Here is a 22,177-nt window from a genome sequence, read left to right as displayed (position 1 = left end):
GCAGAGCAAAAACATTGGTCGTGTTGATGGACTTGAGTTGTTCAGATAATTATCTTCAGTTTTGATTGGTTGAGCAAAAGTCTCAAGAGATTTCTCTAAAATTTTTAGTTCACAAATGAATTAAGGGAAGGTCAGCTCTAAGCAGAACATATTTCTAGAAGAAAATTGTTCTGGAAGATTGGTAATAAAGTTGTTAGTTGCAAAGATGAGTTAAAGACACACACACACATGGAATTGGCAGTTTGGACTAGCCAAACCCCTGTGGATTCCATTCTGAAGCTGTTGAATCTCAGTATTGGAAAAATATCTAACAGTTTCTTGAAGTTGTTTTAGTCTCACCCGTAAGTATGCAGTAATGCTTGTAAAGCTGTCCAAGCTTTCTGACTTGACTAGCAGACAAGTTTTTTCTAAATAGTAAAGATCAGTAAATTAGGGAGGGAAAAGTATTAATAAATAAACTTAGAGTTATAATTCAGTTCTTTAAACCATTGGCTCACTAAATATTCTGCACTTTTGTAATATCAGCACTTTACTAATATAACAACATAAAATAAATTTCAGGAGATTTTGATGTTCAGCAAATCATATGAAGATAATATTGAAAAATTCATTTGTATATTTCTGTTTTTATAAATTGACCATTTAAATACGGCATATGTTATTTTTTTGTTTTTAAAGATATGTATTTTAATACTGTGGGTTTCTTAATTCTTTGGGGAAATTGACATAAAATATATTGTCAAGAATTCATATTCATTTCATGTGAAAGGCACAAATTCAATTTGAAGTAACTTTTATTCAATGCAGAATGTTGGCAAAACTAGAGTTTTCTTCTAATTTCCTGTCTATATTTTTATAAATAAAATGTATTATTTTGCTGAAATCTTAAAATTATTTTTCCATTGGAAGTTATAGCATTTTCATAAAGTTTTTAAATAAATTGATAAGGATCTTGAACATGATTGAATTTTGATTTAAAATAAAGCTAAAATTTGTTTTACATTGTGGCAAATATTTACATTTTAGAAAACAAACTTTGCCTGTATTTAGTCAATAATATTTTTAAAATAACTTGGATTATAGATACAAATAATCTTCTGCAGTATATTAAGGGAAGATGAAACTACATTCATAAATCCCCTTTTATAGTTGTAGTAAAATTCATTTAAAAAACTATATCTGTAGAAATGAATTGTGCAAAATAATATACATGTAACATTTACATTTTTAGGAACTGAAAAATAGAGTTCTATGTCATTTAAATTGGAGACTGTCTCCCTTCAGTCAATAGGCTTGATCATCATCTGAACTGCTCTCAAGGAGTATGAGCCACCTCGGTATTCAGCCCAAAATATTCCGTCTTGGTACTTGCTTCTGTAATGGCCTCCTCTGTACCATACTCCATTTAGGTTAGAGTGTGCACAGGCATTGTACCACCATCCTCCTTTATGAAAGTGGGCGCAGTTTCCTTTGAGGAAAAAATATAGACATCAGAGTAAAAGTTTCTTCTAAGTGTGGTACTCTGTAAACCATCAAATACTTATTCTACGTTTAGAACAATTTGAGTTTTTCTTACTGATTTCAGTTACCTTTATCTTCATAGTGTTGCTTCTTCATTTATTCTGTTACTGTTGCTTAAGTATCACCTACTTGAAAGATCACTTGAATTGCCGTTTTTATTTTGCCCTTTGCTTATTAGTACATGCTTTTTTGTTGTTGTTGTTAAGTGATTTAATTTCTGGCTAGCAGGGTAAATAAAATGCAAGTAGATTTTGTGTGTAAGAGAGAGAGATTGGAGAGATTGGGAGGGAAGGATATGGAGTTGCTAAACAGAGTAAAGTTTGGGGAAAATTGATTTTCAAAATAGCAAAAAAATAATATGAAATAGTACTATTAGCAATCAGATGAGTTTCTGTAAATAAGGCATGTATTATGATCATATTTATCTTCCTTTTTTCCTCTTTTGCCAGTGTGAAATAGAGACCTATGTGCTGCTTGCCAAGACGCAGCTGAACGTAAAAATAAATCAACTTTCAGGGGTATGTCTTTATCAGAGCCAGAAACCTAGGTTAAAAACGCAAAAGTATGTGAAAATTAAATTAAAAATTATGTGGATGGCCTAAATGAGTCTTTCTAAAGAGACTATTTCCCCTCTGAATAAAGCTTTTTTGCTATTCCTATACCACATAATGCAGTCATCTTGCTAGTCCCCTATACCAAGAAGTGCCTTTACCCCATGTACCCAAATGGCTTGTTTCCTTCACTCCCTTCAGGTAACATTCAAATGTTACCTTTCTTGGCCAACCCACATAAAATGGCACCCACCCCCTGTTCCCTTATTCGGTTTTACTTTTCCTAAAGTACTTGTCACCACCTAACAAATCATCTTGTCTCCTTCTAGAAAGTAAGTTCCAAAAGGGCAGGAACTTTGTTCACTGCTGTATTCCTCAGCACCTACAACAGTGTCTAGCACATGGTAGGGGGCCAGTGGGATTTGTTAGCAATTTTAGGCAGTTGGACGTTTTATTTCTAGACGAGTATGTTTTGTTTCCCATCCCCACCCCATCAAGTTAGAACAACAGAACCTTGTTCACAGAGTTCACACTTTGGGATTGACTTAGAGAAGAGCTCCTAAAAGCTGTTCCTTTCAGCAGGTTGTATTCTCTTTGACTGAGTCCAAAACGACCTTTCTGAAAAGACTTTAATGGCAATACTTTAATAACAGGGTTCTATTTAATGCATAGAAAGTGGTGATTCTACAGAGAATACACATCAGTTTTTTCTTACTCACCTGCATACATATCTTTATCTCTGTCCAGTGTGGTGAACTGTTTACCATTATGCCACATCATAGAATCCCCAGCATTCCCCTGGTAAGTTCCCAGGCGCAGTCTATAGAATTCACTTTCAGGTTCCAGGCGAAAGCTGCTATATTCTGCATAGACTTTTTTATCACTCCAGTCTTCTAATTCAATCAACAACTTATAATTATCTTGATTGCTAAGCATATAGATGTTTTGCAGTCCAAGCCAATATTCTCCATCTATGTTTCCAAATCCTTTCTGTTAATAAACAGAGAGCATGCTTACATGAATTAGTATAGAGATGGTAAACTTGTTATAGAAAAGTTTTAAACATTTGATAGCATAAAAATATTGACAATTTAAGTGGTAATGTGACCTTCCACTTTTGTAGATCACCTGTTCTACTAAAGTCCCATATAATCACTTTGTTTTGTTTTGCTTTCTCTTAATTTGTCAGCATTTATTTGCACAACTAGCTCCAAACTTTACAAATAAGACAAAGCAGAAGGGACTAAAATTGTTCATAGCGACTAAAAACATTAACTAGTAAACTACCCAGGCCCTTAAAAAGGGTTCCTGATTTCTCTCATACTCATAAAAAGAAACGATTTTTTGTATATAGATAACCGTCCCCACCATAGTCAAACAAATAGGACATCTAACATTTTTATGATATTCAATAAAAATGATAGTATCTGTTTTAGAACAAATTATCTTCTTTGACTCTATTAGAAATAAAATTAGTAAATGTAAGAAGATAAAACAGTAATCTTCGAAGCTCCTTCTTTGAAAGATTGTAGATTAATATTTGAAAAAAAGAATAAATTAATTAACTATCCTATTTCAGTAAGCATTTGCCATTGCAGGTATGCAGCAGAATATAAGTTTGGTAAACCTGATCTTAACGCTAAATGTATTTTCAGGGGGGTTGTGTTGCAGGATTTTTTCCCCTTGTCAAAGTAGAGGACTTCCGGGACTTCCCTGGCGGTCCAGCGGTTAAGATTTCCCCTTCCAATGCAGGGGGTGCGGGTTCAATCCCTGGTGGGGGAGCTTAGATCCCACATGCTTTGCCGCCAAAAAACCAAAACATAAAACAGAAGCAATATTGTAACAAATTCAATAAAGACTTTAAAAATGGTCCACATCAAAAAAATCTTTTAAATAAATAAGTAAGTAAGTAAATATAAAGTATAGGACCTCCAGAACATGACCGTTTTTCTAGGACTGTTTACCTCTGATTAAATATACTTGATAATGGGTGCAAACGTGGTCATGATTAAAAAAGCAGTTGTCTTCTTAGAAAATGAAATTAGGATCAGTCTTTGCAAAGAATTAAATACATGTGTAAGTCATTCAGACTGAAAGGAAACATTTTAAAGTACATCTTCAGTTTCCTTTCTGCGTTTTAATTTTGACTTTAAAACCAGAGATGAGAATTGTCTTTTTGACAAATGCAGATAATGAAAAACATATGGATAGTTTTTTTTAACTGTGTATCTTATTTATTGCATATAATGACTATTATTGCAAGAGCTGCTTTGTTCTACCTCTCCCCCACGTCTGAAACACTGATTTACCTTATAATTTTCCCAATTTCTGAAGAAGTTGACAGAGCCATCTGTTCTTTTCTGAATAACAGTCCAACCCCCAGGATCCAAACTGTTCTCACACCATAACTGCATTGGTCCATTGCTGTTTTCAGGTTTGATCATATAAATGCCACTGACTGAATGTCCAGCTTCTTTTGCATGCTGACAGTCTTTGAATGGTCCTGTAATCAGAATATCTTTGATTGCCAGGAAACTTAATAGGAAAAGAGCCATATTAAAGTAGTTTTTAGTCAAGAGTCTTACCTTTGTATCTTTCTTTACAGATACCACTTTTTATGTATTGTGTATACAATACTCTACAAGTTAAAGAAACTAAATTTATATTAAAAAAAAAAACTAAATAAAAGAATTACCCCAGTCCCACCATCTGGAACATTAACTTGTTTTTATCTTCCACTGTTCTTGCAAGTCTTCATCCAAATACGTACATTTTTGTATTGTTATAATTCTAACACACATAGAAAATTGGATTCTGTCTTTTTATTTTAACAAGCATTTCCATTGGACTACAGTCTCCACTCTAGCACTTACAGTAGCTATAATATGCAATCTTTGATGTTGATATATCATGTTTATTCCACTGCCATTAGACACTGAGGTTTTATCTGATTTTTGATATTATAAATAACACTGTACAAAGTGTCTTCTTATTGGCTTCATTTTTTCATACTTATAAAAATGCTGCAGGATTGATCTACTGGATCAAAATGGTACGAACAGCTTTACAGTTCTTCATAGCGCCCAATTTTTAGTTTCCAAAATTTGATTTCAGTGGAACACACTAGTCCCTTGAGATGCTCAGTGAAAATGGCATACCACAGTCAAATAAGTTTTAGACTGCTAAATACTATGTTACCCTTTTGGAAACACAGTATACATTCACATATTAAAGACTGAGAAGCCCTGAAGTAAACCAGTTTCCCAAACTTTTGGAATCTTTTAACTTTTTCCCTCATACAACAGTTCACAAGAATACACTTCAGGAATGTTGGCAAAATTCCTTTCTAAAGTGTTGTATCAATTTATATGACTGATAGTAATTTTCTTTTTTAATCTACACAGTGACTTTCTGATAGTTTACAGATGTTCTATAGATGAAACAGTTAACTAACTAGTCTTTAAACCATAGGCTTAAACCCACTTTTTTCTAATCCCAGCATCTATGCTCTGAACTGCTGTGCTACAGTTGTCCCCATGTTATCTCACAGTTTTATGAATTCACTCCCTATGTTTTAATCCACTGATAAGTTCTTCATAAATTTTAAAATGACAAAACATTTTGTAAAATCATTTGTAGAGTGTCTTGACTCTTGAACTTGTGATTTCCATATTTTTGATCTAAAGAAAGATAGCTTCTAGTTTTACTGAACATTATTTAGTTTCACCCTTCTCCAGTGTTTTGACGCTTTGAATTTTTTTCGTAAGCATGTCAAGATATGAAGTAGTTCAGAAATAAGAATTACCCTAAAGATCTATTAGAACAACCAAAAAAGTATAGAAATTTCAGTTGTCAAATTTTATATTTTACTAAAAATTTTTAAATTCTGACATGTATAATTTTTAGAAAATGTGTGAAAGTAAGAGAGTTTAGTCAAGTAAAATTCGTCCAAGAAAGTCTGTACTGTAATGATAATAGGATTGTTGAAATTTTGAGGAATGTGTTATCTATACTGTGCCAAGTATATACAGGGTCCCTTATGGGGCCTTATTGGGGTAGAATTAATCTCATTAAATAAACAGTTCCACAGTTACGTCATTAGAAGGGATTCTTAGAGACTATAAACTCTTCCCTCTAGATTACTCCTTGAAGATGGAGACTGTTTTTGTTTTTCTTCTGACTTCATGTCATCACTGTTTTAACTGTTAAGTAGACGGTCAATAATTTTTTGTTAAGCAAATGAATCAGCGAAGTTGCCTTCACATTTTAAATAACAAGGAAATTGAAAACCACACACAAAAATCAGAGATGATCAATTCTCTAGTCCATGTTTTTATTATGTTTCAGGTTTTTAAAAATTATAATACAGTGACTTGTAAGCACTACAGATTACTATTAAAAATTTGCGGAAACTGGAAACACGTAATGCTATCTTTCTTGGGTTATATTTATTTTAGGTATTAAATGTCTTAATTATAGAGTTTCAATTTGATTATTTTTTTTATCGTTTTTATTTCTCTTCTGAGATTCCAGTCTTGCATTTATTATGAACATAGTTTCCTTTAAGCCGTAATAACTACTTTAAAAATTCTTTTTCCTTCTATTCCTGGTTTGTTGAGAGTTCTTACCATGAATGGATTTAAGATTTTGTCAAAGGCTTTTTATTTATCTACTGACATGATGATATGGTTTTTCTTTTTTCTTTTGTTAATATGATAAATTCTGTGGATTGTATTTTTAATGTCAAACCAACCTTTTATTCCTGGGATAACCTCAACTTGGTCATGTTATCGTTTTTATGTATAGATGGTTTTGATTTGCTAAAATTTTGTTAAGAGTTTATGCTTTTATAGTCATGAGGATATTGGTTAGTTTGTGAAAGCTCATAAATAGTTTCTTAAGCTAGGGAGGACTATTCTAAAAATAATGTTTGCCCTTTTCAGACTGGCCATAAATTAGATCACATTCCATTTAAATTCAGTGTGAATTATTTTTATGCTATCTACCTTCTCAGTTATTGAATTTAAATTACATAGTATTCAGAGCCTTTAACACAATGCTTTACAAAGTAGTCATCATCAGTAATTTAGTTCCCTTTTCTTCTTCATTGCTGACCTTGACACTTACTTCATAATTTAAGTAGCTTGTGTAATAAATATGTTTATTTAATTCATAAATTTAATGCGACTATTCAAAGATGAATAAACAGTCATTTCTATTGCAGAAAAATAACGTATTCCTGAAAAATCTCGTGTTCTGCAAAACTGTGCACTAAAAATAACAGCTGATGTTAGCTGTTAGCATACTTTGTGTTCAGCTGCAGTTACTTGTGGCACAGAACATTAATATGCTTGGGAAAAATTCCATATGAATCAATATGACCACTTTGTTTTACTGATATTATTCTCCTTTTTTATCAGTCACCTATGAGCTACTTCACATTACAGAAACACGCATTGTAGTCAAGTCAGAGAAGGGTAGAGAAGTTTAAATGAAGTATGATTTCCAGGTCCAATCTTAGATTATTTTGTGTAATGCATGGTAACGTGTTTATTTGTTTACTCACGAGCAAGAACTGTAATTTTTGGTTGTGTATCCACAGGTTAACCCACTTAGGTGCTCAAATATTTGTTGAACTAAATGATTCCTGGCAGCCACAGTGGTTTCCTCAGTTCTGCATTATTCTTCCCAGAAATGTCTTTTCTGCATCTACGATAGGCTAGAAATCTTTAGGCTCCAGGGATAAAGAAACAACCATAGAGTCCAGTGGGAAGTGGGGAGAGAGAACTCCACTACAGCTTGCTGAGTACCCTGATTGAGTCAGCAGGGCACACGGGAACACTGGCTAAGAATTAGCTAACCTAGATTTGTGGGGAAGAGCTGGAGTCGGCTCCATCTGAGCTGAGTTGTGAAGATTGAGTAGGAGTTGGGCCATTAGGGGTAGAGGGTCTGATCAAGGCCACACATGGGTGAAATATGCTGAGGCGTGGAGGCAGAAGAGAGCTTGATGTTCCAGCGGAGTTACAAGTTTTGCATGTCTGAAATGTCAGTGGTTGGAGGGTGGTACTTAGAGCTCTTGAGGTCGGCTGTAGGGTTGAAATTGATTTCTTCAGTCTAAGAATGCAGTCATCATAGTTGTTTACCACCTTAAACAGATTTTTTTTTCTAAGTTGTCACTTTCACAATAGTCAAGGATATCTGAGGAGCATTGCTCTTATTTTAAAACCTGTTAGTATTGTAGTTAATGCACACATGAAGTGGTTTTGTTGCAATACATACAGATATTTCTCTTATTTCAGAAATTTGCTTATTCTATGAATGTCATCTTTGTAAATGTTTGCTCTGCACTCATTTGAGTATAGTTTTGACAGTTTACATTTTATGTTTAACTATATATTCACAAGTTGGACTTTCATTAGATTATTTGAATTGCTGTTAAAATATTTAGAAACATCAAGGTTTTGAATCTTGACAGAATATTTGTAAAATGCCATTTGTTCCTTTCCTGCTATTTAATAAGCCCTTGGATGTTTAAGCAAACTGGGGAGTTCTGGGTTTTCTAGATCCAGCTTTGATTTGATAAGACTTCAATTTATGCAAATTTAAAATTATCTTCAACTTTAATTTTCAACCCACTTTTTCGTAGTGGGCTTCATGTTTACAGTTTGGATGCCTGTTAGACTTGGTTGATATAAAGGCTTAGGAAAATGTGGTTGAAATTCTTTTCCAAGACATATGGATAAAATTAGCAGTGCTTATAGCTATTTTTTTTCTCCTCAGTAAAGATAGTAAATATCAAAATTTAGTATTTGTTTATTTTTATAAGTAAACCACTAACCTGTCTTAGCCCAGTGTATACTGTTGGTCTTGGCAGAAATATTTTCTCATTATTACTTGCATATCTTATTCATTTTCTGCTGTAGAATTAGGTTATAGATCATTCTTACATTAAATATTTTACTGCTTTCTCTGTACCATACAAAATGCTTAACAGGAATTCTTAAAATGACTAGTAAAAAAGTAGCAGCTTTATTTTTGAGAAACCAGTTTTAACTTCCTGGTTTATATTATCAGAAATAAATTAATTGATTTATTTATCTATGATATTTATATATGATTCAGGAATTTGTTATTAATGGTTCAAAGGGTATAGACTGGAAGTACCTTTCTTTCAAAATAGGAATTTTATTAACCTTTTGTTTGCATTGAGGATTTTTTTTTTCTAATTTTTATTGGAGTATAGTTGGTTTACAATGTTGTGTCAGTTTCAGGTGTACAGCAAAGTGAATCAGTTATACATATACATATATCCACTCTTTTTTAGATTCTTTTCCCATGTAGGTCATTACAGAGTACTGAGTAGAGTTCCCTGTGCCATAGTAGGTTCTTACTAGTTATCTATAATATTTTATTTATAGTAGTGTGTATATGTCAGTCCCAATCTCCCAATTTATCCCTACCCACCCCCCCTTCCCCCTGGTAACCATAAGTTTGTTTTCTACATCTGTGACTTGCATTGAGTAATCTTGAAATAGTCATCTTCTATGACACAATTGCATTCTTCTCAAAGCGGGAAAATGGAATTCTGTACATTGAATTTGAAGGACCAGTCTCTTTCTTCCTCAGTTTCTTTGATGATTAAAATTTGTATAAGACTAACAAACTCCAGTTAACAGGTCTGATTCATCATAGAAAGAAAAATATTGACCAGTCATGCCACATATTTTCCAACATGTATTTTATCATGAAGAACCCATATTTTGAACAGAACAGTGGGTTAAAAAAGACAAGAGGTTTCATACTTTGAATAGCACCTTTACTGGGAACCATCTTTATTTAACCTACCTATTCTCTTTCTATAAAGAAACTGTTTAATTACTTAAGTTAAAAGGAAAATCGTTTTCTTCAATAAATGCTGGAGAGGGTGTGGAGAAAAGGGAACACTCTTGCACTGTTGGTGGGAATGTAAATTGATACAGCCACTATGGAGAACAGTATGGAGGTTCGTTAAAAAACTACAAATAGAACTACCATACGACCCAGCAATCCCACTACTGGGCATATACCCTGAGAAAACCATAGTTCAAAAAGAGTCATGTACCAAAATGTTCATTGCAGCTCTATTTACAATAGCCAGGACCTGGAAGCAACCTAAGTGTCCATCATCGGATGAATGGATAAAGAAGATGTGGCACATATATACAATGGAATATTACTCAGCCATAAAAAGAAATGAAATGGAGGTATTTGTAATGAGGTGGATGGAGTTAGAGTCTGTCATACAGAGTGAAGTAAGTCAGAAAGAGAAAAACAAATACAGTATGCTAACACATATATATGGAATCTAAGGAAAAAAAAAAAAAAGGTCATGAAGAACCTAGTGGCAAGATGGGAATAAAGACACAGACCTACTAGAGAATGGACTTGAGGATATGGGGAGGGGGAAGGGTGAGATGTGACAGGGTGAGAGAGTGTCATGGACATATATACACTACCAGATGTACAATAGATAGCTAGTGGGAAGCAGCTGCATAGCACAGGGAGATCAGCTCGGTGCTTTGTGACCACCTAGAGGGTTGGGATGGGGAGGGTGGGAGGGAGGGAGATGCAAGAAGGAAGAGATATGGGAACATATGTATATGTATAACTGATTCACTTTGTTATAAAGCAGAAACTAACACACCATTGTAAAGCAATTATACTTCAATAAAGATGTTTTTAAAAAATAAAAAAAAAAAAAGAAGCAACTGGGCCTCGGAAAAGCCTGGCCAGAATCCAGGTTTCCTCGTATTCAGATCTATTCTCTAACATACTATGAAGGAACTTCCTCAACTTCATTCACCTACAAGGAATGAACTTATTTTTATAAATACACCATTTGTAAAAGGAAAATGTTTTCTTTTATGAAAGACTAACCCAAAATGTAGCCAATGAATAACATTAACAGTTAAGAATTTTTCTGATGGCAGTTTGCCAAGTGTATAGTTACATTCTCAAACATTTTGTTTTTTAGGTAGAGGGAAAGTAATGTTTCTGGAGATTATTTATTGTAAACCAACAAAAGTATTCTGTTATTTGCCATAAGTTCACAGTAAGTTTGTTCTCTTGAGGTGCATTTTTCTTATAACCATTTTAAATGAAAATATAAAATTGCCTGTCATTAAAACACCTTTTTAAAAAATGCTGATAAATAAAAAGAAACGAAATTGAGTTATTTGTAGTGAGGTGGATGGACCTAGAGTCTGTCATACAGAGTGAAGTAAGTCAGAAAGAGAAAAACAAATACCATATGCTAACACATATATATGGAATCTAAAAAAAAAAAAAAAAACACAATGGTTCTGAAGAACCTAGGGGCAGGACGGGAATAAAGATGCAGACCTACGAGGGAATGGACTTGAGGACACGGGGAGGGGGAGAAGGGTAAGCTGGGACAAAGTGAGAGAGTGGCATGGACATGTATACACTACCAAATGTAAAATCGATAGCTAGTGGGAAGCAGCCACATAGCGCAGGGAGATTAGCTCGGTGCTTTGTGACCACCTAGAGGGTTGGGATAGGGAGGGTGGGAGGGTTGGGATAGGGAGGGTGGGAGGGAGACGCAAGAGGGAGGAGATACGGGTATATGTGTAGCTGATTCACTTTGTTATAAAGCAGAAACTAACACACCATTGTAAAGCAATTATACTCCAATAAAGATGTTAAAAAAAAATGCTGGTAAGATATATATAACATAAAATTTACCAGCTTAACCATTTTTAAGTATACAGTTCAGTGGCATTAGTACATTCTCATTATTGTACAGTTAATCTCTATAACTCTTGTCATCTTGCAAAACTAAAGCTCTGTACCCATCAAATAACAACTCCACATCCTCCCCTCACCCCAGCCCCTGGCAGCCACCATTTCTGCTTTCTATCTCTGCAAATTTAACTACTCTAGGTACCTCGTATAAGTGGAATTGTACAGTATTTGACTTTTTTGTGACTGGCTACGACACTTTTTAAATAATACATATACATTATGCATTTAAAGAGTTTAGAATGATCATGTACCTACATGTAGAGTTCAGTAATATGAACTTCTTGGTGCCAGAAGCATATGTAAGTACAGCAATAGACATCCATCTTTGCCCTTTTTTGTGCAAGTACCCAAACAGCTTAGACATATTTTCCAGTCTGACATAAGAATAATATGAACAAAGATTTTAGCACATTATATGTAAAGAAAAAATAGCAAGTCTATTTATTGTTGCTTGTAGTAGTTTATATTTGATAAGAATCACAGAATATTAGAACTAGAAAGAGGTGTTAGACTCTTCCAGTCCAACCAGCACTCTCTCATTGTACAAACGAGAAAACACAGGCAAAGTGACTTACCCAGGGTCAATAACAAAGGAAACAAGTTTCCTTAATTCTGTGCAGTTTCCCTTGTAGCTAATTATGTCCTTGAATTTCAGAGACCAACATTTATAGAAAAAAATAAAAAGTTAATGTTTACTTATAACAACAAATAAATAATAACAGAAAAAGTTATGCGCGTGCTTAATTTTTACGTTAAGGATTGGTTTATTTTGGATATATACACCATTGTTTCATTAAAGCAAAAGTCTGTTTAATGGGACCTTTGATATGCTAAATCGTCAGCATGAGATTTAAGTCTGTAATACTAGATTTTTTTGCACTACAGCTCAATGTGTAATAAAACCTAGAACTGATGTATCTCATTTTGCTTAGGCATTTTTCGTGTGTCAGTGTATGAATATGTGAATAATCATTTCTTCTAGAACTGGTGATACCTCCAGTTAAGATCAGTACCCACAGAAAATACTCCATGGCAGTCATCTCCATACTTACATAATTGTACATCCCATCAGTTAAAAAAATTTCACATACTTCAGATATGTTTATTTATAAATTGTATGTAAAAACTACTGGTAAATTGTATACAGTAAAAGCTTACACAAGACATATTTTAAAAGAATATAAAAATATTTTTCTGTACCCAGGTGATCATTTCATACAGGTCATTCCTTTGGAAATCTTAATAATGATCATCATTTGCCTAATTTAATGGAACACTAACCTGTTGATACTGTTAGTTAGAACACTATAAAATGAATGACTCCAGTACAATAGAATGTGTTAAAGTACTTTCATGAAGGTCTTTGGAATGACAACTTTAAGAATCTCTATAAAAATGTAGTTATCAAGTCAACCAGCATTTATTTAGCATCTGCAAATAACACAGTATCCATCTACCAGGAAGGAGCTTGTATTATAGATGGAAGGCATTTTATTTAGATGTGTGTATAAGTACTGTGTGTACATGTGAAGGTAACTGATAATTCAGCAGTGAATATAAGAAATGTTGTGTCTGTGTTACAGAGAGTAGAGACATTCTAAGGTACAGAGGAACCCTTTCCACCCGCCCCCAGCCCCGCCAAGGTCACCCAGCTAGAAATCCAGGATGTCTCTATCCTCTAGCTGCTTCCATAGATAATTTGGATCTAAGTTAGAGTTCTGGCTCTGAATAGAAATAAGGGACACATCCGTGAAAGACTGAAAAGCAACATGGATAGAACTTAGTTGACTGCGTGTGTGGGACAGGAGGGAAGTGTCAAAGATGAGCCAAGCGAATTCCGAAACGGGTAGTAACTTACACAAACTAGAGAAGTCAAAATCCATTTACCTATCAATTTTACTTACAGAAATTTATATCTTGAGAATATAATCATAGAGGAAAAAAAAGAAGAACAGAGCTAATTTTTAAAGTTGCAAGAATATTGGTTACCATGTTTATGGGGGCAGGGGATGAGAAAGACCTGAAGGTTATTACCAAAGTGTTAACTGTAGTTTATTTCTGAGTATTTGGATATTCAGCAAACCTTTTTGCAAAGTTTGTTAGTGTTTTCTAGATTTTCTTCGGTAATTAATTGCTTTTATAATAATAATTTACTTATTTCTAAAAGGAGAATGCTAGTTTGGGGAAAAGATTGTTTTAGGGTTTAGTTACTAATTTATTTATTCGTTCTTCAAGTATTTATTGTAGTGCTTACAATATGCTGAGTACAGCGTGCCAAACCTAATCCTGGCTAGATGTTTGAGAGAGAAAAATGAAAAGACAGTTCACTTTCTTCCAGAAGCATTCAGTCTAGCAGGGAGACAGACATGCAAACAAATAGCTCCAGTGTAATATGATGTAAAAAACATAGTCAAGGCATAGTCAGCCATTTGGGGAAGGAGCCATCTAGATAACGTTTGTTTGAATCTGAGTAGGTATAACATTTAAGACACTATTTTAGCTAAGCCTTGAAATCTGCCAGGTTGACAGATAAGCTGAAAGAAGGCATTTCAATAGAGGAAGCAGCAGCATGTGAGGTAATGGTCAAATATCCAGATGCAAACATCTAGCTTTGGTTAGAATCAAGAGGGAGCGCTCCATGCAGGAGTCATCTGAGCAGTGGTGATACTTGTAGCCTTGAAGGAGTATAGACCTCTAAAACAGTATCTTCAAGAAAGCCTTTTTAAGCCATAGGAGAAGGAAAAAGATGCCAGTTGAAGGACCTAGAGAAGTAGGAAGAGTCAGAGTATTATGATGTGGAGGCCCAAGAAAGCAGAGATGTGAATGGTCAGTGGTGTCCACTGCTGCAGAAAGACATGTCCACTTTGTGATGTACATACTTCCAGTCTTTGTCTTTGTCCTGTGTTTTTGTTGTTGTTTAAAATTATTTCATAGTCTGTGCGCAGTTTTTTGTCCTGCCTTTTCAGAAAGTAAGTGAATGAACTGTAATTAATTTTTTTTTTTTTTTACTTTTGGGCATTTGGGTTTTTTCCCTTTACTCCAAGAAAACAAATCAACTTGTAAAGAATTCAGGAGAATGACTTATGAGAAATTGGATGTAGGTGTAAAATAAATGTTTTCAGAAAGTTAGCAGTGAGCTTATTACTAGACTGAAACAAAGATGAATTATTCATCTTTTTATTCTGGGCACCTTGATCAGTGACTGATAATGAAGGGAAGAAGGAATGAAATTAGAAACAGAGGTAGAGATATTAGGATCAATTCTCAGGTTTTTTATGTATTGAAAACTTACTTATACTTACATGGTTACAGGGTACAACGGTAGGATTTTAGCTTTGGAAAATAGGAGGGATATCTTTTCCTCTTGAGACTGAGGGCAAGAAGGCATGGGTTTTGTGCAAATGTTTTCAAGATGGGAAAGCACAAGGAACCTAGGCCTGAGTAGACTTAATCTCAGCACAGCAGTAGGTGGTGCATGTGCTGCGAGTGGAGATAAGAGGGGGTTAATTCTAGGCTTTAGGAGAGTGAAAGCAAATTATTACATGTTCCTTTTGAGGAAGATGGTGATGGGAAGAGCATCAAGAGGTAAATGAAAGGATTGTTTAGCAGTCGTGAGGATCTAGTTGGAGTCCGAGAGGATGGTCATAGAGGTTAGGAGTGGATTGTGGAGCCATTCCTGTCTCAATGCTAGTAATTTAGATTGTAAGAATTTGGATGAAAGACTACTTTTTCCACGAAATACACTGTTTCTATGAACTCTTAGACCCTTAGAGATGTATTTAAGATCAATTCTTGGTTGATAGAAAACAAAAACAGAAAATTTAATGTTCATGTATAATTAATGACATCACCAAAATGAAGAATAGGCATGTATTACGAGCATTGTCTCATAAACCATAAAACATATTAACCTTGTACTTCCATTTTTAACAGTGAGAGGTAACTCACCTTCATTGATGAAAGTTACTGGTGGTATCTTGAAAGGGCTTTTGGTGGGAGAAGTTGCCAGATCAGGTGGTGGCATTAAATCTCTGGGATAACCTGGATCCCTCTGTATCTCATTGCCTCCCAGCAGACCAGGAGTATACTGATGACTGTTAGGAATGTGCTGTGGCACTACCTGGACGAGAGGAGGAGACACATGGGGGTCTTGTCGGGAAAATATCCTCAAGCACTGTTCTTCCAACAAAGTGATCATCACAGACTGGTTATTGACAAGATCAGTCAAGGAAGCATATTTCAGCTCTAGTTCCCTGTACCTTGTTGCCATCTTCAACATTTCTGTGGTGACATTGAGGATTTTATTTTCCAACTGGGAAAGTTCGAGTGAATTATCCCTCTTACGGATAATCTCATGTAATAGTTGCATATAGAGTTGAGTAACACGAGAGTTCATGTTACGGCTTTCTTTTCTCAGCAGCTTTACCTCATTGACAATGTTTCCATCTACATCCACCACCAATTGCAGGACATCTATCTCCCGCTTCTGCCTGGAGAGCACGTCCTTCAGGTTTTCAAGGTCCATCCTGGTGATCATGTCTTTAATGGTACCTGCATCTTGCCCTTTGGTATTGACACATATTGGCCCTGTTATTTTTTGTTCAGGTACCAGGAATGTGTATGAACATTTCTTTGCTTCCTCTTTACCATCTGTGGCACGAGGGTATCTCCTCTGGGTTATTTTTTTTATTTTGAACTGTCCTCCTCTGCAATGTCCAGTGCCCATTAGTAGGAAGAATAGCACACTTAGGGTCCAGATAAAAGCCTTCATTTTGAAGTGAGGTTGTATGACGTCTTTAAAAAAAAAAAAAACGATGAAGGGAAAAAGTAGAAAAGAATTAATATTAATCTGCTTTTAAAGTCAGTAACATAAAAAAGTATCTAAGGGAAAAACTGAATATCTATTGGTGTTAATAAATTGGGCCAGAATTAAAGTTATTAATTTCTTAAATTCAGTATTAAGCACCTTCCTATTTGTTTAAAAATTAGGTTTCAGAGATGAGCTCTCCAACTACCACCTTATTGTAATGCTTTTTGTTCCCCAGCTCAATGAGCAGATCTTGGTGAGTGCCCACTGTGTGCTGAGGCATATTGTTAGATGCTCTTGGGGCTTCTGAGACCCTAATAAGACACTTTTCTTACCTTTAAAAAGTTCACTTGCTATCTTAAGGCTTGGAAAATGGTACGTAATGTTGGTAAGGCATTAATAAAACATTCTTCTCTAATTAGTATGAAAGTTGCCAGTGTTTTTTATTTATATTGTGCGGTTTCAATTAAATTGGCCCTCTCTAATAAGTATCTTTTTTATCTATCAAATTAAAAAAATATTTTTAGACAAATCTAAAACCAGAAAGTTTTAGCATCATATTTTTTGTTTGTTTTTGTAACATGTCCTTTTAGGATTGATGACAAGTTTAAGAATGATAGCATGCTCGCAGTCATTATTGTGGGTAATTGTGTTTCCTAAATCATAATCATATATATGCTCTAAGCTTATATATGATTCAGCAGGTTCATTTTTCTAACAGAAGTTCTACTGAACTTCATTTTAGTAAAATGTTAATAATTTTTTATAACCATTACCAAGGAAAGAAACTCATCTGTCATTGAATCTGATGGTTAAGAGTTGGAAAGTACCTTAAAGACCATCTCATCTCATTCAAGACAAGACCTCTTTGCTCCCATGGGTATGTTGAAAGCCAAGGCCACGGCCACACAAATAGGTAATATTAGAACCAGGTCTAGAATTCAGGTTCCCTGGCTCTTCAGTCAGTGTCTATAGCAGTGGCACGTACGCTAAAATGTGTGCTTGGAATGTTCCATTTTTGCTGTGGCAGATACATACTTGCCTTTTATAGTATAATTTCTATAGAAACACTCGAGGAGACCTTAAGACTAGTTCCAAGAACCAAAGCCGCTTTCTTTTTCTTTAGTTACCTCCCTAAAGAGTAGTAGCAGTTAGAATGAGTAAGATGTGTCACCCCATCAGGTTCATTAACAAGCTGCTATAGTATAGCCCACCTTCTCTCTCTTATAAACTTGATTCCTGTCTGCTGTTTCTGAAGGATGGCAGTGGATATACTAAGAACTTTTCTATCCCGTTTTCCACCCAGGTACTTGTTTTTTGCTTTGGGGAGCCAGGTCCCAAGTTGTTTATGCCTGCTATTAATAAATAGCAATGCAACAATAACAATAGTTCATTTTTATTGGGTGCTTGTTAAGTGTCAGGCATTGTTTCAGCCTTTTACATGTATTAAATCATTTACATCTCACCACAGCCCTCTGAGGTAATTATTATTATCCTCATCTTCAAATGAAGAAACTGGCATCCAGATGTTAAGTACCTCACCCAGAGTCACACAGCTTCTAAGACATGGAACCAGGATTTGAACCCAGGTAGAAGACTCCAGGGTTCATGTTTTTCAATAACAACTACATCATATGGCAACGTATTCTATCCTTTTTTCTATCACCAACACTGTAACAATCCCTTATATTTTTGTAGTGCTTAACTCGTGTTAACTGTTTGCATTCACAACAGCACTGTGAAGTAAACATCTACCATTTTGCAAAGAAGTAAACCTGGAGGAGCTAAAACACTCAAATGAGATTCAGATCTTCTACTCATAACTTCCTAGACCTGTGATTTTTATCCTCGTCATGTAGTAACTGCAGAGGAGTCTTAACTTTGTGTTCCGTGTATTTTACAGTCTTTTCCTGGTTTGTATCTCTTTACATTGACCCATTAACTTAATTATGCACAGGTACTTGGATCATTTTTATATCCCAGACTTTTCTGCTGTCACTCCTTTCCCTCCATATGTATTCTGTTAGTTGATAGTTACCTGTCTAACTTGATTATGAAGCCTACTAAAATTAAAGGTTGTATCAATGAAATATGGACTCTTCAACTAGAGTCATAAAGATGACTACTGCTTTCTAAAACCATGTCTCCTTACTTCGGTGTTTTCAAATGAGTAATGTTTGCAAAATAGGGTGATAATGAAAATAAAGCAAAGAATGGATGGAATGTACAGAATTCTTTTTCTTTTCCTAACATAAGATAGGAAGGAGGAGCATAGTAATATTCCATATTTGTGTCAAAGGCTTTCTGTTTGCTGACTGATAGCCAGAAGTACACTTGGATGAGTACTTTTAGTTTTTTGCTTTCATACTTTGCCTTCTGACATTAGTAGAAAATTTAGACCGAGTGTCATCTATTTTATTTAAAAAGGACTCTAGTTACTATACTAGAGTTACCTGTACCAAAAACCAATAAAATATTTCTTGTTATACTTGCAGATTCATGGAATTTAGATATGGTTTATTTTTAAAACTGCGGACAGTAAAATAGAAACCATCAGCCTGCTGGGTAAACGTATAGCATTTCTCCTACGTAGTTAACGTATCCAGTGTTCAGATGCACTCATTTCAGTCACTTCAGTAATGGAATGGAAACTCTTAGATCATAAAATTATTTTATCTAAATAAACTAGTATGAAATAAGCTACCAAAACAAGGAAAATTCAGAAAGTATCATGAAACCTCAAAACATGTAGACTTTTCTGAATAGTATTCCAACTGAAGATCTTGTATTCCTATCAGATACAGATTTTTATAGAACTAAGAGCATATAATGCAAGTCTGCTAATGTGACTTTGTATCCGTGTTATCATGGAAGAACAAAAATGTGAAAATACAAATCTAAATTAAAATAGCAATAGCTTCCTTTTGGTGTGTTCTGCCTTGGCTCTTTGTGGGTTCCTGTATAATTAAATCATAAGATGAATTCTTGTCTACCATAAGAGACTCTGACCTAAGTTAATATTTAAAGGAGACAACCAAAAGTTTATTTTTTAAAAAAATAAATACAATTCCCTTATCCTTTACAAAAGTCATGACTTCGTTGTCACCTAAAGCTGAATAAGGAACCACACTTCTTAAGGAGTAGACTAGCTACATCATGAGTAAAGGAGTTTTTTAAATACATTTACTGTTACCTTTTATGAAAACATTCTCTTATTTGTATTTTCCCACATATGTTCAGTTTTTAAAGTGAAAGATCCATAAATCTGTGTTACGTCATAAAACCTTTCTGTATATGTTAAAATTTTCCTAGGTCCCACGAGAATGTTGTAAATTAGTCACAGTATACTTAAGTTTAAATCTATGTCTTTGCTTGGTTGTTTTTAGGGAGGGGAAAAAAAAGTCTTCCATGCTTTGAGTTAATTTTATTGGTACTATTTCTCTTCATAGTTGCTACATTGCCAGCTAGTAGGGAGAAGAAATGAAAGTTAGGATATACTTCCTTTCAGATGGTAAATGCATAGAGGCATTTAACTGGCTGTGTCACGCACTGAAAACAGCATGAGGCAATGAACTTAAATTTATGAAGCACCGAAGATACCTTAGATAAAGACTTCTAGATTGTGAATTATGTTCTGGGAAGAGACTTGAGAACAGTTTCATCCCCTGGAGATATTTAAGGAAGGGATAAATAGTTATCTGGGTTTCAGATTAAATGCTTGCCTAAGGCTTCAGTAAGAACTGAGGTTTAACTGAGGTCCTGTACTTTTCATAGCAACAACAACAAAAAAAGAAAGAGATGACAGTATTTCAGATCCAGTATTGTTTGGAAATTTTATCGGAATTTCTTGTAAAATATGTTTAACAGAGATCCTCCCAGTATTGAGAGTTTTGAATCTTTAAGGAAAGGACATGAAAGTAAAGTTGAAGAAATCCTATTTAGCTTTACCATTTTTTGCTTGTTGAAGATTCTTACCTTGAATTTCTTTGATTTTTAAAAGGACAGAGGACCCCCAGATCATAACAAATTTACGTGTCTTTGGTGTTAAAGCTCATTGTTGGTAACTAGTAATTTTATTTTTAATAATTCTAGTAATACAATTAAACAAAGCCCCCAGATAGAATATTGAAAGAATCGTGTTTGTTGACCTATATTGTTGGTCCTTTAATTATGTATTTAAGTAATTGTATCTTCTGGGTTCTTATTTTCTATTGTTAATGCTGATGACTTACACAATACTTCTATACATTTTATTTCTTCTCCTCAATTCTAATCTGTAAGGTTTTAGGATTTTTTAATGTATCAATCGCTTTGCTTTTTCACGTAATTCCAGTTGTAGCAGTTTTAATTTCTGTTGCCCAAGTTAAAGTACTGTTACATATAAACCTATGAAACTATTTAAAAGTTTGAGTTTTAGCAAGAAATACCGTAGACTTGTTTTAAATCTTTAATATTTAGTAATATGAAATATTAATATTTAGGTTATATTTGGTTATGCTATAATTGAGGTATTGTTGCAGAGCCTTTCAGTTAATTTTATATCTTCTTAGCTGTGTTTTGTAGCTATACTTTAAGATATCTTCACAGTATATGTAAATCTTTAGCATATACACTGTAGCTATGTAAAGAGAAACTAACCATGTTTACAACTATTTTCTTTAGTCTGTATCCCTTTGTTTTTAATCACTCTGCTGTAAATCTTATACATTTAATCTGTTACTTGTTAAAATTTCTAATGTCACTAAAGTACTTGTTTTCTGAAACCCAGCATGTATGCATCAGTCTATAAACATATACACTAAATACCATTAAATTGAACCTCAAATAATTCATTAATCATCATAAAGTATATAATGACCAGTTTTATATAAAGTTGCAAAACAAAACCTTTTTCAGACTAAACAAATTGTAGTATATTCCAAAATTCTTTGATTAATAAGAGATTTTGAAATTTCTACTACAAATGTAAAATAATTATACATTTCAACATACATAGAATTTTTAAATAAAAATAAAAGAAATATTATAATACCTTTTGCATCTGTTGATAAAGCAAACCCAGAGACTTGCTGCTCTTACTCTTGCTTTTAAAAATCAGTGTAGAAGTTTGTTCGTCTGTGACTTTAATGGCAACTGCATTTTTGTTTTGGACCGTTGAATCCAAGCTGTACTAAGGAACTTCTTTTTCTTCTTACAGCACAAATCAATTGAATTTGACAAGCCACCTATGTAATTTTAAGTAGTATAGTGGAAGTTCCTGGTCTGCGGGCTGTCTTTAATCCAGCAGAGAAAGCATTGTGGCTTTGCTCTGTCTGCCACATGGAGAAATTCAGTAACCAGCTGCAGCTGACCCAGATTGTATATACAGTACCCTTGAATAGTGATTCCCTCTCTTTCTCAGGAGACTCAAGTTCAGCCCACATATTACGTCACCAAAAATTTGCTGGAGACTTGGGGGGAAAATCTCTTTAGGATTTCCTCTCTGTAGCTTTAA

At 34.3% G+C, this 22,177-nt stretch overlaps 2 protein-coding genes across 3 annotated transcripts in view; one reads left to right on the top strand and one right to left on the bottom strand.

Annotated features, from left to right (window-relative positions):
- Window positions 1-22,177, top strand: part of RALGPS2 (Ral GEF with PH domain and SH3 binding motif 2) — a 162,786-nt gene that overhangs the window by 99,402 nt on the left and 41,207 nt on the right. The gene's annotated exons all lie outside the window — the stretch shown is intronic.
- ANGPTL1 (angiopoietin like 1) lies at window positions 1,055-22,025 on the bottom strand. Its single transcript, XM_061185671.1, has 5 exons — window positions 21,716-22,025; window positions 15,825-16,670; window positions 4,382-4,575; window positions 2,792-3,062; window positions 1,055-1,468 (listed from the first exon to the last, which is right to left on the bottom strand). Exons 2-5 carry the CDS (start codon window positions 16,645-16,647, stop codon window positions 1,281-1,283), a joined length of 1,476 nt encoding a protein of 491 aa, XP_061041654.1. The 5' UTR covers window positions 16,648-16,670; window positions 21,716-22,025; the 3' UTR covers window positions 1,055-1,280.

This window comes from Eubalaena glacialis, chromosome 3 (assembly GCF_028564815.1).
Source record: "Eubalaena glacialis isolate mEubGla1 chromosome 3, mEubGla1.1.hap2.+ XY, whole genome shotgun sequence".
NCBI classification, from domain to species: domain Eukaryota; kingdom Metazoa; phylum Chordata; class Mammalia; order Artiodactyla; family Balaenidae; genus Eubalaena; species Eubalaena glacialis.
This window is presented reverse-complemented; position numbering and strand designations above follow the sequence as displayed.

Excerpts from the sequence above, each read along its gene's own strand:
- ANGPTL1 (XM_061185671.1), bottom strand. The coding sequence starts at position 16,647 with ATGAAGGCTTTTATCTGGACCCTAAGTGTGCTATTCTTCCTACTAATG. Across the intron at positions 3,063-4,381 it reads GAAATTGGGAAAATTATAAG|AAAGGATTTGGAAACATAGA; the intron begins GTAAATCAGTGT and ends GTTTATTAACAG. Across the intron at positions 1,469-2,791 it reads AGATAAAGATATGTATGCAG|GAAACTGCGCCCACTTTCAT; the intron begins GTGAGTAAGAAA and ends TTTTCCTCAAAG.